Source organism: Hyperolius riggenbachi, chromosome 5 (assembly GCF_040937935.1).
Source record: "Hyperolius riggenbachi isolate aHypRig1 chromosome 5, aHypRig1.pri, whole genome shotgun sequence".
NCBI classification, from domain to species: Eukaryota; Metazoa; Chordata; class Amphibia; order Anura; family Hyperoliidae; genus Hyperolius; species Hyperolius riggenbachi.
In genome coordinates this window covers 160,661,181-160,677,512 of record NC_090650.1, presented here as the reverse complement: position 1 = coordinate 160,677,512, position 16,332 = coordinate 160,661,181, and the positions used below count along the sequence as shown (strand labels likewise).

General features: G+C 42.1%; 1 protein-coding gene and 1 gene segment (V, D, J or C); one reads left to right on the top strand and one right to left on the bottom strand.

Moving 5' to 3' along the window:
• STARD3NL (STARD3 N-terminal like) overlaps positions 1–16,332 on the bottom strand; it is a 673,845-nt gene that overhangs the window by 123,755 nt on the left and 533,758 nt on the right. The window lies entirely within an intron of this gene.
• LOC137519339 (T-cell receptor gamma chain C region C7.5-like) overlaps positions 1–16,332 on the top strand; it is a 162,787-nt gene that overhangs the window by 88,581 nt on the left and 57,874 nt on the right. The window contains 1 exon segment of the C gene segment in view: positions 12,989–13,315. Within this exon segment, the coding sequence occupies positions 12,989–13,315 (327 nt within the window).

Genomic DNA, 16,332 nt, shown 5'->3' with positions numbered 1-16,332 from the left:
AAATGGTACAATGCACATTTATGTTAAGATTACACTTTAACAATCCTATCTGTATACATATATAGGAGAACATAATCAATCCACTTACCCATGCCCAAATCTATTAAAAAGTGTCTTATTTTAGGCTAAAAATGTTTATGACCTTTGGATGAATTTTATTAGACCATAACAAGGCATACTAAAAAATAAGTAAACTGGTGTTGGTACAGTTGCAACCAAGTACAGACATTCCCAGTCAGAAGTATTTGCATAAAACCAGATACATTTTTTGCATTTGTTTTGCTTTGCTTTTGTAAGTGGCTGTAAGAATACAATATGAAATGTTGATATTGAACATTTTCAGCAACTCTCACTTAAATTTTTTTAATTTCTTGGGATATTTAAAAAAAAAAAATTAAATACAGACTAGGTTTTAAAACTCACGTATATAGATAATATCTTTACCTATCCCTAGGTTAAACACTTAACAGATTTGTTTATTCTAATAAAACTTCTGACTAGAAGCATTACGATATTTTAAAAGAATGGTATAATCTTCATTTATGTTTAGATTACATTTGAACAATTCTAAGTGTATAAATATATAGGAGAACATAATCAATCCTAAAACCCATGACCAAATGTATTAAGAAGTGTGTTCTTTATAACCTTATAACTTTTGCATGAATGGTGTGCTAATAAATACGCAAATTGGTGATGGTACAGTTGCAGTCATGTGCAGATATTTCCAGTGAGAAGTATTTGAATAAACCCAGAATCATTTTTTTTTGCCATGGGCTCTTGTAAGTGACTGTAAGAATTCAATATGAAATGCTGATATTGTAACTTTTCAGCAACCCTCACTATGGTACTTAATTTTTTTTTTTTTTATAAATACATACTGGGTTTTAAAAATCACTTATGATATTCAATGTTCTCCAGCTTCAGTAAAGACAGCATAAAATCTATTTAAGCAAAGAGCTCCAAGTTTTCCATCAAACATGTTGATAGTATGATCCCAGAGTTGAAAAATAAGTAACCTTGTTTTATTTAAAGTGAATTTGACTGTCACTACAATAAATCAGCTTAGGTATGCAAATATACATTCATTTCATGGAGTAAGATATTCACAAGTAAGTCTCTTACATGTCTTTTTAAAGTGTAAATTATATAATTATATTTTTGACTTATCCAAATATTTTTAGTTATTTTTTCCCCAAGATATATCTTTAATAAAAGTGTTTTTTCTAATCTCTTTCATTTAAAAAAAGCTAGGCAAGAGATAAAACAACTTAATAAACATCTAAAGTGAAGAAAAACGTTTAACTGAAATGTGCTTAAAGCAGAATATAACCCAGAATTTCTTCTTTGCTCTAAAAGATTATTTACAGCATATAATATACTTATGCTGGGGATACACGGTACGTTTCTGTACCGTGTATCGAGACGCACGATAGATTCCAGCACGTCCCCACGGGCGCCCGGATCGATTCCCGCCCGTACCCGCAGGCGGCTTCTTATCTTCCGCTCGTTTCTTCTATTGTCCTGCACGCCTGTATCAAGTGCGGAATCAATCCGGCGGGGTATCGGACACGTCGGAAATGATCAATCGAGCCATCAGCGGCTCGATTGATAAACAAAAACGCACCGTGTTTTTTTTTAGTAAAACAGCATTCAAAGGGTTACATCACAGGGCTGACTCTTTCTTCTGCAGAGAAAACTTGTGTCCGAACTGCTTATAATCTTATCTTGTGTACACATTCTTTACTGGATACATTTATGTAAACATTCTCTGGCTGTGCAGGACTTCAGCTGATGAGTGCTGAAGTGAAAAACAGATCAGAAATAACTGCTGGCAGCATTTAAAACAGAATGACAACAGTTATAAATAAAATGCACCAGCAGCTTTCAAAGTAAATTAACTGAACTTTGGAAAGTTATAATATCTAAATGAATATTAATACTTGTGCACAAAAGCAAATATGATAATTGTATGGGTTATCAAAAGTAGGAAAACACATTTTTGTTGAAAATTTTGTCAGAGTTTTAAACCGCTTGAAGAGGAAAATAATGATGAAAAAAAGTGAAAGAAGTAGTCAGAAAACATGCCCCACTAGCATATAATTACATGGTGGAATTACAGGAGCGATGAAAGTTTACACGTTTTCAACTGCTCTCCACTTACTACTTGTAAAATAGTGAAAAAGTTTTCACTTTTTTATTATCTTATCAGTATGGAAAAAAGTATAAATGTGATAAATGAAGAAAACCTGTTAGTTCCAAAATCTTCCCAAAGTTCATTTTTACCTTTATCAATATGATGGAAACCATAGATTGATAAGACATATGTGCAAAGGTATTGAAGAGTCCTCTTGGTGACTATAATAACATTACTTAATATACATATCCTATGTTGCTAAATCTATGCTGCATCATACTAAAGAGTGATGCTTTTTCTTTGCCGAATACTTGACGTTAGCAACATAAATGTATCTCTTATATGTTCACTGATTACTTAAACACTAATAAAACAGGAATACAATCTTAAATAATAAATATATATCTATATCTATATCTATATCTATATATATATATATATATATATATATATATATATATATATATATATATATATATATATATACACACACACACAGTTGGTTGCAAAAGTATTTGGCCCCCTTGAAGTTTTTCACACTTTGTCATATTACTGCCACAAAAATGAATCAATTTTATTGGAATTCCACATGAAAGACCAACACAAAGTGGTGTACACATGAGAAGTGGAATGAAAATCATACATGATTCCAAACATTTTTTACAAATAAATAACTGCAAAGTGGTGTGTGCATAATTATTCGGCCCTCTTTGATCTGAGTGCAGTCAGTTGCCTATAGACATTGCCTGATGAGTGCTAATGACTAAATAGAGTGCACCTGTGTGTAATCTAATGTCAGTACAAATACAGCTGCTCTGTGAGGGCTTCAGAGGTTGTCTAAGAGAATACTAAGAGCAACAACACAGTGAAGTCCAAAGAACACACAAGACAGGTCAGGGATCAAGTTATTGAGAAATTTAAAGCAGGCTTAGGCTACAAAAAGATTTCCAAAGCCTTGGACATCCCACGGAGCACTGTTCAAACGATCATTCAGAAATGGAGGGAGTATGGCACAACTGTACACGTACCAAGACAAGGCCATCCACCTAAACTCACAGGCCGAACAAGGAGAACGCTGATCAGAAATGCAGTCAAGAGGCCCATGGTGACTCTGGACGAGCTGCAGAGATCTACAGCTCAGGTGGGAGACTCTGTCCATAGGACAACTATTAGTCATGCACTGTACAAAGTTGGCCTTTATGTAAGAGTGTCAAGAAGAAAGGCATTGTTAACAGAAAGCATAAGAAGTCCCATTTGTAGTTATCCACAAGCCATGTGGGGGACACAGCAACCATGTGGAAGAAGGTGCTCTGGTCAGATGAGACCAAAATGGAACTTTTTGGGCAAAATGCAAAACGCTATGTGTGGCAGAAAACTAACACTGCACATCACTCTGAACACACCATCCCCACTGTCAAATATGGTGGTGGCAGCATCATGCTCAGGGGGTGCATCTCTTCAGCAGGGACAGGGAAGCTGGTCAGAGTTGATAGGAAGATGGATGGAGCCAAACACAGGGCAAACTTGGAAGAAAACCTCTTGGAGACTGCAAAAGACTTGAGACTGGGGCGGAGGTTCACCTTCCAGCAGGACAATGACCCTAAACATAAAGCCAGGGCAACAATGGAATGGTTCAAAACAAAACATATCTATGTGTTAGAATGGCCCAGTCAAAGTCCAGATCTAAATCAAATCTAGAATCTGTGGCAAGATCTGAAAACTGCTGTGCACAAACGCTGTCCATCTAATCTGACTGCGCTGGAGCTGTTTTGCAAAGAAGAATGGGCAAGGATTTCAGTCTCTAGATGTGCAAAGCTGGTAGAGACATATCCTAAAAGACTGGCAGCTGTAATTGCAGCAAAAGGTGGTTCTACAAAGTATTGACTCAGGGGGCCGGATAATTACGCACACCCCACTTTGCAGTTATTTATTTGTAAAAATTGTTTGGAATGATGTATGATTTTCGATCCACTTCTCACATGTACACCACTTTGTATGGTCTTTCACGTGGAATTCCAATAAAATTGATGCATGTTTGTGGCAGTAATGTGACAAAATGTGGAAAACTTGAAGGGGGCCGAATACTTTTGCAACCCACTGTATATTCAGAGATCTGAATAAATAACATTCTTATTTTACCTAGCAGGGCTCAGAAAAAGAGCTTTTCCTTTGTTTTCCTGTGGTTTAGTGAGTGATTTTAAACTCTTCATAACTTGGTAAAGAAGACACTTGACATTTTTTATTTACTTCACTATATTCTATCAATCAGGACTATTGGTGGAAAAGTGGCCAATTCGCTTTCATCTTTCGATGCAGAAGTTATGGGTTTTAATACATGTCAGCCATACAATCATACATACAATCATCACATGTCAGTAGCCTACCTGATTTACTCAAAATTGTCCTTAGTCTAGAGTAGGAATATTAAATTGTGAGACTTGTTGGTATAGAGCTAGGTCAATGACACATATGCCAATATTAATAGTAGCGGTATACCTCTATTAAGTTCATGGTGATATCATCCAATTAAATTGTTGCTAACTATAACAAACCAGCAGCAATTGACTTGTACTGTAGTAGCAGATCGCTGCAGACGCAGATTGATGCTGCTTTCATACAAGTCTCAAGTTGCAGCTAGTTTAATCCAGTTCGCAACATTACCCGTTGTATAACATTTAAAGGACAACTGAAGCAAGAGGGATATGGAGGCTGCCATATTTATCTCCTTTTAAGCAATACCAGTTGCCTGGCTATCCTACTCATCCTTTGACTCTAATACTTTAGCCATAACCCCAACAAGCATGCAGCAGCTTAGGTGTTTCTGACATTATTGTCAGATCTTATAAGATTATCTGCATGTTTGTTTCTGGTGTTGTTATTTAGACATCAGTGCAGCCACATAAAGAAGTAGGGCTGCCAGGCAATTGATATGGTTTAAAAGGAAATAAATATGGCTGCTTCCTTATTATTCTAACTACAGTTGTCCTTTAACAGCAGCTGTGCTAAATTTATGGGAAACATGTCACAGCTATCTAACTTTGTGCATGTGACTTTGTCCTTAGTTATATGAATTGTTAATGGACTCTATAAAGCACTGTAAAAATGTTTTTGCACTATACAAGTGAAGAATAATCTCTTCCATATTGCTATTGTTTTGACATAGTTGGCAACATCTCCACTGGATATCATTAATAACAGCTGTGCAGAAATCAATGGAGACATGTTACTTGTATTATTTTCTGAGCAAGTGTCAGTTTGTTATATTACTTACTGAAAGTACTCTGTAAGAATTGTGATAAATCAGTCTGCAATATACAAATTAATATTAAAGGACCAATACCACAAAACATTGCATTTTGAAACACCCCCACAGTAGTTATATCAATCAGACAGAATATTCACAGTGTTATTTATTTCAATTTCTAGCATGGCCCTTTAAATATCCATATGATACAGTGTACTGTATATGTCAGCCCCTGCACTCACGCTGACGGACTTCTGTATCTATAAAACCATTATAGGGAAAGCCTTGTCAGTAGTTGTAGATAAACGAAATAACTGATGGTAATTTTTTTCCTTGGCCCCAGCCTTCCCAACTGCCTTAAATCCTCATGCAAACTCTCGTGCTGACAAGGTCCGTGCAGCCCACACTCTTTGCCCTGCAAGAATTCAGTGAGATAGCTTTCACTTTCAGAACAGCGTGGACAAGGCTGTGCAATAAGATACACAAGCTGCTCTCCCCTGTTCAGTTTAATCCAAACACTGCTTCTCTGCCTGCTTGTAATGACACGCAGGTGCAGAGCTGTGACTGCGCGCCATTACAAGCAGGCAGAAGCTTACCATTTATTCTAACAATGATTCCTTACAATTCTGACAAGATATTGTCAGACTTGTCTCTTAGGAAGCTGAAAGCCTCAGGGCCCTTTTTCACTATATCAGTTGCTGTCAGTTATAACTGAAAAGACAACTGATGTACAAGGTAATGTCCATGTTTCCCTATGGCTCAAGTGATATTACTGGTTAACGGAGTGCTGAACCGGAAGTTGTTATACGGTCATCACCATTTTCAAAATGGAGGACAGAAAATTATATTGCTCTCAGTGGAAAAACAGGACATGGGAGAGGAGAAAGGGATTGATGAGTAGACTTTCTACTCCACTATCAGCTCACGTAATATTTGCCCTACTTGCAGTAAACCAAAAGTCCAAACTTCAATTGCATAAGTCACATTAGATTATATCCACTAAGCTACAGTAATATTAGCTTGTGCAGATAGTCTGTTTTACAGGTGTTTGACGTTTGTTGGGTTTTGTTTTTTACTTTTTAAGGGAAAAAAGTAAGCAGTTAAAATCTGTCAGAACTGACCGGTTTTGGTCTAGTGAAGATTCATAGTGAATAAAAAAAACCTTGGGGAGAGTGGCCTTAAACTTGTATACACATCAGACATTTTTTTAATTTAACTAGTTAAATGAAATGAAAGGGCATTTTTTTTAATTTAACTAGTTAACCTCTAAGGGTTTTTTCCCCTAAAGGACCAGAGCAATTTTCACTTTTCAGCACTTCTCCCTTTCATTATCAGGGCAAAAAGTACAAATGAGCTTTACTCACCTGGGGCTTTCTCCAGCAGGCGCCTACACAGTTCGCCGCGGCCCACGTAGCCATGATTGACAGAGGCGTTTAACGCAGTGGCAGTAAGGCCGACCCCGCGGTTGGCCTGAATACCGAGCGGGGAGCGGAGGTGACAGCGTGGGACAGTTGGCTACAAGGGGCTGGAGAAAGCCCCAGGTGAGTAAAGCTCATTTGTGCTTTTTTCCCTGATAACTCCTTTCACTACTTATAGCAACAAAATGATCTATTTTGCTATTTTTCTCCATTCATTAGGCTTTCTTTGTATGGTACATTGTGCTAAGAATTATTTTATTCTAAATAAATTTTAATGGGAATAAAAAAAAAAAAGAAAAAAATTATTATTTCTCAGTTTTTGGTCATTATAGTTTTAAAATGAAACATTCTACTGTGGATAAAACCGACACATTTTATTTGCCCATGTGTCCCGGTTATAGCAACATTTAAATTATGTTCCTAGTACAGTGTATGGCAACATTATATTATTTGGAATAAAGGTTTTTTTTAATCTGTTTTGCATCTGTCACTAATTACAAGCCCATATCTGCAAAAATAACAATAATATATCCTCATGACATACATATATAAAAAAAGTTCAGTCCCTAAGGTGACCATTTATGACTTTTTTTATATATGTAATTTTTTTTAATATGTAAGTGGAGGATATAAGGGGTTAATAGGCAACCAAGATGGCGCCCACGCAGGTCGCCTCGGTCACATGGCTCCGACAATGTTAGATGTTTTTAGATGTTTTTAGTTGTTTTTTGATACTTTTAGATACTTTTTAGTTAAGTTTTAGTTTTAGTTAGCAGTTTTTAGCCACAGGCTCTCCTGGTACCTGTTGCCGCTTCTGCTCCCGCCTCCGGGCACACGGCGGCTCTCGGTCTGCACCCAGTGTCTCCCGGCCGCAACTCCCCGGATCCTGGATGTTGGTACCCCCAGCCTCCTGTTACCTGTCCGCTGCTCCTCTGGCTGCCCACATAGCCTCCCACTGCACCGGGTACCTCCTGCACTCCTGCTCTCGACACTCGGTGGCTCCTTCCTGACTCCTGGCGGCTCCTGGACACAGCCCGTCGCTGCACCCAGTGGATCTCCCGGCTGCTACTCTCCGGATCCTGGCTGTCGGCACCCCCAGCCTCCTGCAACGTGCCCGCTGCTCCTCGGTGTCCGCCCACATAGCCTGCCGCTGCACCGGAAACCAGCTGCGCTCCCAAAGGCCGCATCCCCAGCTCACTCTGGCTCCCGGACTGTCGCAGCACTGCCAGCTTCTAGATCCCGACACTGCTCTGCGGCCCCAGCAACCTGCTCGCCGCCCTCGGCTGCCTCCCGGACAAACAAGCACCTCCTTGGCCTGCTCCCCATCCATCTGTGGGAGCGTTCCCCCCCTACCGCACCCACGTGGCCTGGCCTGCATCCACGCGGGCCGGCCTGCACACCAGCAACCACGTGGGCCGACCTGCACACCAGCAACTCTGGGGCTGCATCCCGCCTAGAGGGGAAGGAAGGGCTCCGCTCCACCGGCCTGCACACCATCAACCTGGCCTCTGGGACAGCACATCGCCCGCCTGGAGGACTCCATGCCACAAGCCTCTCCTTGGTGAGTTCTGCCCTGGGTGAGCTTCTGACGCTCGTCCCCCCCATCCTCTGACTGTAATAGACTGTGCTGTGTTGTGCCTGCTCCATGTCATCTGTGCCTGTCCCTGCCCCATGTCATCTGTGCCTGCTCTATGCCATCTGTGCCTGCTCCATGCCATCTGTGCCTGCTCCATGCCATCTGTGCCTGCCACACACCACCTTGTGCCTGCTCCATACCATCTTGTGTGCCTTAGCACGTGCTGTACTGCCTGCTCCCTCCCATGTACCTGTGCCACTGACTGTGCCGTTCTGTTTGCTATTCTCCCATACCATCTACCTGTGCTACCCATACCATCTATCTGTGCTATAGTCTGGGCCGTGCCGCTGCACCATACCACCGCCTGCCTCGCACCACTGTGCCGTTCTGCTTGCTCCATACCATCTATCTGTGCTATAGTCTGGGCCGTGCCGCTGCACCATACCACCGCCTGCCTCGCATCACATCTACTGGCTGCTTCATATAATGTGCTGCCTGTTTCATCCCACCTACCGGCCCGCACACTGTGCTATGTACTGGGGAAAGTATGCCATGGGTGCAGTACGGACTACCATCCTTTCCAGAGAAGCCCTTCTTAAATGGGAACCCCCGGCCAGCCAGAACCCCCCATCAGGCTCTTCCCTGTGGAATGCCGTCACCGCACACATCAAAGATCTCTCCGCCAAGTGTGCACCTAGCAAACGCCGCCACAGAGGAAGGAGGGCGGGGGCCCAGGTCCGACTCAAAAGGAAAGGCCTTAGCTCCCCTGTCCCTGCCATCCTACTAGCTAACATCTGCTCACTCCCCAACAAACTGGATGAGCTGCTCCTCCTACTCGGCAGGATACCCCAGATCAACAAGAACACCCCTGTTCTCTGTTTTACCAAGACCTGGCTGTGCGACAGCATCCCTGACAACTCTCTACAGGTACCTGGCTACGACCTCCAAAGAGCAGACCGTGATGCAGCCCTCTCAGGGAAAACGAGAGGCGGAGGTATCTGCTTTTACATAAACACCTCCTGGTGCTCCAACACCACCACTCTCCACAAGGCCTGCACCCCAGATGTTGAGCTCCTTGCCATAAAATGCAGGCCTCGGTACTCACCGAGGGAGTTCTCCTCCCTTGTCCTCGTTGGGGTCTACATTCCCCCTGACGCATGCACAAAGACTGCCCTGCAAGTACTCAACGACTGTATCTCGCGGTGGGAAACAGCCCTCCCTGAGGCCCTTTTTATCATCTTGGGCGACTTCAATAAGGCAAACCTTCGGTACGTGAGGCCCCTCTACAAGAAGCACATCACCTGCCCTACCAGGAACTGTAACACCCTGGACCACTGTTACACGGTCCACAAGAACGCTTATAAGACCATCCAAGGAGCCCCCCTGGGGAACTCTGACCACAACACAATACACCTGATCCCCACCTACAGGAGGCTCCTGGAGAGATCAAAGCCCGTCACCAAAACTATTAAAAAGTGGACAGCAGATGCCAAACTGGAGCTCCAAGCTTGCTTTGAAACCACCGACTGGGGAACTCTGGAGGCACCCACCCTTGATGAATGGGCTGAGAATATCACCTCCTACATTAGCTTCTGTGAAGATGCATGTATTCCATCCAAGTCCTTCAGAGTCTACCCCAACAACAAGCCGTGGTTCAACGACAAGTTTCGCCGACTTCGGAAACGCAAAGAGGAAGCGCACAGGTCTGGCTGCCCAGAGGAATTCAGAGAAGCTAGGCTCACTCTGAAAAAAGGATTGCGAGCGGCAAAGAGGGCCTATGCCGAGAAGCTGGGGCTCTGCCTCCAGTCTACTAACACACGGGAGGTATGGAAAGGCCTGAGAGCAGCCACGAATTTCAAACCAGCATCCCAATCGGCAACCCCTAGCCAACGACTGGCGGAGGAGCTCAATGAGTTCTACTGTAGGTTTGAGCAACACCACAACCAGCCCGCGGGTCATCCAGCATCGACCCCTCCCTCTGGCGAACTCGGCGCCCTGGCTCCTAGCGTTGTTCTGGAATCGGTTGTACTCCGGCACCTCCGGAAGCTGAACCCCAGGAAATCTTCCGGCCCGGACGGTGTGTCGTCTACTTGCCTGCGAACCTGCGCCGATCAGCTAGCCCCTGTGCTCACCTCCCTGTTCAGGCAGTCACTATCTGACGGTACAGTCCCCTCCTGCCTAAAGAGGTCTATAATTGTACCAGTTCCAAAAAAACAGGCAGTACCGAGCACAATAACTTCCGACCAGTGGCCCTAACCTCTAACATCATGAAGCTCCTCGAGCGGTTGGTCCTTGCCCACCTGAAGGGGTCCACGGACGCCCTTCTAGACCCGCTCCAATTTGCATATAGGGCAAACAGATCCGTGGAGGATGCCATCAATGCCAGCATGGCATACATCACTGAGCACCTGGACAGCCCGGCCTCCTACGCCAGGATCCTGTTCCTAGACTTCAGCTCGGCGTTCAATACGATATGCCCAGACATCCTGATCACCAACCTGATGCAACTTGGAGTTGATCCTACTCTCCGAGAATGGATCAAGGACTTCCTGACAAATAGAACGCAACAGGTGAAGCTTGGCAACTACTACTCCAGCGTACGTACCACCAACACCGGGGCTCCACAAGGCTGTGTTCTGTCACCTCTACTGTTCTCCCTGTACACCAACAACTGCATCTCATACGCTGACTCTGTGAAGGTCATAAAATTCGCAGACGACACTACTATCATTGGCCTAATTGGAAGCAACGGGGAGCAGGAAATTGGTAGCGAGGTCGAGAGAATAGACAACTGGTGTAGAGACAACAACCTAGTTTTCAACACAGCAAAGACTGTTGAACTGGTGGTAGATTTCAGGAGGAATCCCCCCCCCCTCCGTCCGGTCATCATTGGAGGAACGGAAGTCTCTACTGTGTCATCGGTCCGGTTCCTGGGCACGACTCTCACTAACAACCTGAAATGGGAGCACAACACCACCAAAATTCAGAAGAAATCCCAGCAGAGGATGTTCTTCCTGCGCCAACTGAAGAGATTCGGCATGCCCAAGGAACTGCTGACCAGCTTCTATACTGCCACTATAGAATCCATCCTCTGCTCCTCAGTCATTGTCTGGTACGGGGGCGCAACGGCCAGTGACAAACAGAAACTGCAGAGAGTCATAACTGATGCAGAGAGAATCATCTCCGCTTCCGCCTCTTGATCTCCTCCACTTCGCTAGGTTGAGGAAGAGGGCCTCCATGATCTCCCGTGACCCCTCCCACCCTGGCAGCCACTACTTCAAGCTCCTCCCACTGGGACGTCGCTATAGGACTATTCCACCCAAAACCACCAGGCGGAAGAATACCTTCTTCCCCCAAGCTGTACGGTCACTGAACTCCAACCTCCCCCGGCCCGGCCTGCTGTTCTAACTGCCGGGTTAGCCGGCCCCGGACGCTGCCTGCCTTGTTCCTATCCGAATATGGACTCGGGGCCCTTAAACAGCATTTTATTTTATTTTATTTTATCTGTCTACTGCATTTTTATAACTGTCTACTGCATTTTTATAACTGTATGTGTTGTATGTCTGCCTACGTCACCTATGCCATGTGTACCACAAATAATTCCGACTACAGCTCTGCTGTATTTGGCGAAATAAAACTGATTCTGATTCTGATTCTGATAGTATGTAATGTAATATGTTAGGGTGTAATTTACTATTTGGCCACTAGATTCCCCCCTCCCGTTTATTCCTCTTGTGTACTGAATAGTACACAGAGGAAGTAATGCATGTATGTGTTACTTTTGTTTTTTACAATGACTGCTGGCATCTCATTGATGACGGCGATCATTGACACAGGCACTTAGATCAGTGAATGGGAACTGTGTTCCCATTCACTGATCTCCGTACTAATGGGCAGCAACAAAAACGAGCACAGGAGTGCACTCAATTGCATGCAGGGAGCACGCACAGTGGCAGATTAATATCAACGTCCTTGGGACTTCAGATTAAGTCCTGCTGGGCCTAGATATACTGCATGCTGTGTGGTAACAAAGGTTTCCATTAATGTGAAAATCAGTGGATAAAGTGGACACCCTTGATAGGTGCAGTTATCACAAAATCCTTGGAGTGGAAGCCTGCCGTAACTACTCTTGCTTTTGGTGTTGTGTAGAGAGCCATAATAGCCTTCACTATGTCACCAGGCCTAAGAAGGTTTATAAAACTGCTCTTGTTTCTTCTGAGAAGCTGATTTTTAAGATGTCATGGATATATCTGAGTAAAACTAGACCAACAGACATTTAGGCCCATACGCAATTACATTTTTCACTTTAGTTTTCTCCTACGTGACACTTTTAAAACTTGTAAATAAAATGCCTTTTAAACCACAAGCAATCAAAAGAATACTCAAAATTATTTTGACAGCACTTTTTCACCTAGTTTTTGGTACTTTTTCAATTGCAAAGTGCTGAGAAATTATTTTAGATAAAAGAAGTAAAAAAAATTCTTCCTGGAGAAAACTCAGGAGAAAAGGTGAATTGCATATGGGCCATAGAATTCAGTTTGAATTATCAGTAAACTATTACAAAAAAAATAAAAATAATAAAAAAAAACATTGCTAACATATGCTTCTCCTAGATCAACCTATTAAGGAACCCGAAGTCACTATAATGACATCTACCAAAAAGGATGTTGATAGAGTTGGATTTTCAGTTTATATATGCAACTTGCAGAATTATTTCCCTGAATTGATCAAAGTGGTCTGGAACAAAGGTGACCATGATGAAGAACTGGAGTCAGAGGAGAGCAAGCCTGAACACAATGCTGATAGCAACACATACTCAATGAGCAGCTGGATAAAAGTACGAAAATCTGATGTGGGAAGAATGTTTACATGCAAATACAAACATGAGACAACCAGAGATGACTGGAAAAAGACATCGGTATTGGAGAGTGATATTTATGGTATGCATAACCCTTCAAAATAAGAATTACATATAATATTTATAAATAAATAAGTAACAATTGTAGAATAAAGGGTTTTTAACATACAAGAAAGGTAATTTCTTGCAACCAAATACAGTGATTGTTCTTAAAGAACACTAACTGTCTTTAAAGCAGGTTTAAACTCTATACATGATGATTAAAAAAAAAAAACCCCACATAATTTGTCACCCTCACAATAAATCTACTGTACCTGTAACATCTTTTCCTGTGTCCAAAGCCTAGCACCATGGTAAATATTTTCTTTTCTGCATATTCATCCTGGCTAAGCATTATTATTATTATTAATATTTAAGTATTTATATAGAGCTTATATCTTCCCCAGTACTGTACATTGTCTTGTCACTTCACTGTCCTTCAGAAAACCTAATCTCTACCCTAGTCATATATCTATGTATGTATCATATAGTATCACAGTCTAGGGCCAATTTTTAGGGGGAAGCCAATTAACGTATCTGCAAGTTTTTGGAATGTGATAGGAAATCGGAGTGCCTGGAGGAAACCCACGCAGATAGCACCCTGGCTGGGTAACAAACCGGGGCCTTGTGCTGCAAGGCAAGAGTGCTAACCACTGTGCCACCATGCTACCCACAAGCATTTATCTTGAGCTCATTTTTACATTTAAAAAAAAAAAAAAAAAAAAATCACTCCAAATTTGCAATTCAGTAGTAGTGCATTGTGGGTAACCACAAATCTTCACTTAGGCCTAGTGCACACCAGAGCGGTTCGGCTGCAGTTTGCAATCCGCTTGCGGGTGCGGATCTGCTAGGGTAATGTATTTCAATGGGCTGGTGCACACCAGAGCAGGAGGCGTTTTGCAGAAACGCATACTCCCGGGCTGCTGCAGATTTTGGATTGCGGATGCGTTTCTGCCTCAATGTTAAGTATAGGAAAAACGCAAACCGCTCTGAAAAACGGCACTTCAGAGCGGTTTGCCAGGCGTTTTTTGTTACAGTAGCTGTTCAGTAACAGCTTTACTGTAACAATACATGAAATCTACTATACCAAAACCGCTACACAAAACCGCAAAACGCTAGCTGAAACGCTGCAGAAAAATAAGAAAAAGCGTTTCAAAATCTGCTAGCATTTTGCGGATCTGCTAGCGGTTTTTGGTGTGCACTAGGCCTTATAGCTGAATTATTGCAGATTTCCTTCTGCTTTAAGAAGGCAAAAACACCAAGCTTTGCTTTTTTTAGTAGGAGGGCTTTTTGGTCCCTTTCATCCCCCTATACATTCCTAGTAGTTTGGGTCACCCTTAGCTGCTTGGTTCTGCTCAAAAATTGCAATCACTCAAAAAATTGCAGTCACTCCAAAATCGTTCCCAAAATCGAAATCGCTGAAAAAAATGCCTTTTTTTCGGTTTCGGAAATAAGGGACTGCAAGTTCAAACAGGCAAATTTTCCCTACTGTATAATAAATATTTATTAGGGGCAATGATTTATACACCTTTTAGGGCTGGGACCCAATAAGCAAGCTTTGGCAGTGGATCCCAATGAGGGTGGTGCCACTAGCAGAAAATGCTGCTTGCAGAAGTTTGGTAGTGATCCTGGGACAATTGCATCAGTGGCTAAAGTAGTGAAACTGTGATCACTCTAGGAAATCCTGGCACTTACATGTTTATGCAACTCGTGGGCATTTTGCAATTAGTAGATCCCAGCCCATAAACAATGTAGCATTAATTTTTTATTATTTGAAAAACCAAATTTAATCCCACTTTAACGACAACATTCTAAGGACCATTTATGAAATGGAGGATAAAAACATTGTCTAATCAGTTACTTTTCAGCAAGAAAAAATATGGATCAAAAAGTTCCCAAACCCCAGATAATGCAACCAAAAAAAAAAAAATACAGTGAATGTTGTGTGTGGATATTTGTTATCAATCATTAACAAGTCCTTTTTAAAAACTGAAATTGAAAACATACATTGTTATATACACTACACTCTTATATACATTTTGAATTTTCATCCTTTATTTTCTTTAACTGAAGCAAGAAGGTTAGAAATGTAATGCCGATTAATATGAAAAAAGAGAGCCGGTGAAAGACAAAAAAAAAAAAAGGCCACAAGAAAAGCACAGCATATACAGTACACCATCAGGAGCATTACTGCTGTCAGAGGAGCTAAAATGGCTGGGGAGAGGGAGCCCAGAAAGTGAACCATTATGGGCTTCTGCTTTCGAACATTCAAATTACCTTGTGGATAAAATGTATTGTTAGTGCAGAAAATAAAAGAATACCATCAATAGTCAGCTGTACCGCCCAGAAGTTTATTATGTTTGTCACCTAGCACTGAGCAGTCTTTGTCTTATAGGAAGCGACCACTTGGGAGGAAAAAAAGATGTTAATGTGCCCAGTGCTATGTGTTACTTCCGTGCATTTATTCTAAAACTTTTGGTATGAGTCCCTGAGATACATAACTCTACCCTTGAAAACAACTCCAGCCTTTTCAGTCACTCATCTCCTTAAAGGACAATTGAAGTGAGAGGGATTTGGAGGTTGCCATATTTATTTCTTTTTAGGCAATACCAGCCTGGCTATCTTGCTGATCTTCTGCCTCTAATACTTTTAGCAATAGCCCCTGAACAAGCATATGCAGATCAGATGTTTATGACATTATAGTCAGATCTAACAAGATTAGCTGCATGCTTGTTTCTAGTGTGATTCAGACACTACTGCAGCCCAATAGCTCAGCAGGGCTGCCAGGCAACTATTATTGTTTAAAAGTAAATATGGCAGCCTCCTTATTCTTCTAACTACAGTTGTGTGCTAGATTTATGGGAGATATGTCACATTTATCAATCTCTGTGCATGTGCCATTATCCTTAGTTATATGAACAGTTAATGTACAGCACAGTCTCTATAGAATTCTCACTTAAGTTGTCCTTCAAGATTATTATCATCATTATCATTCATAATTTATGTAATGCTGTCATCTTTTATAAGGATATACAGAGTGAGAGAGCATTCACACTTTTC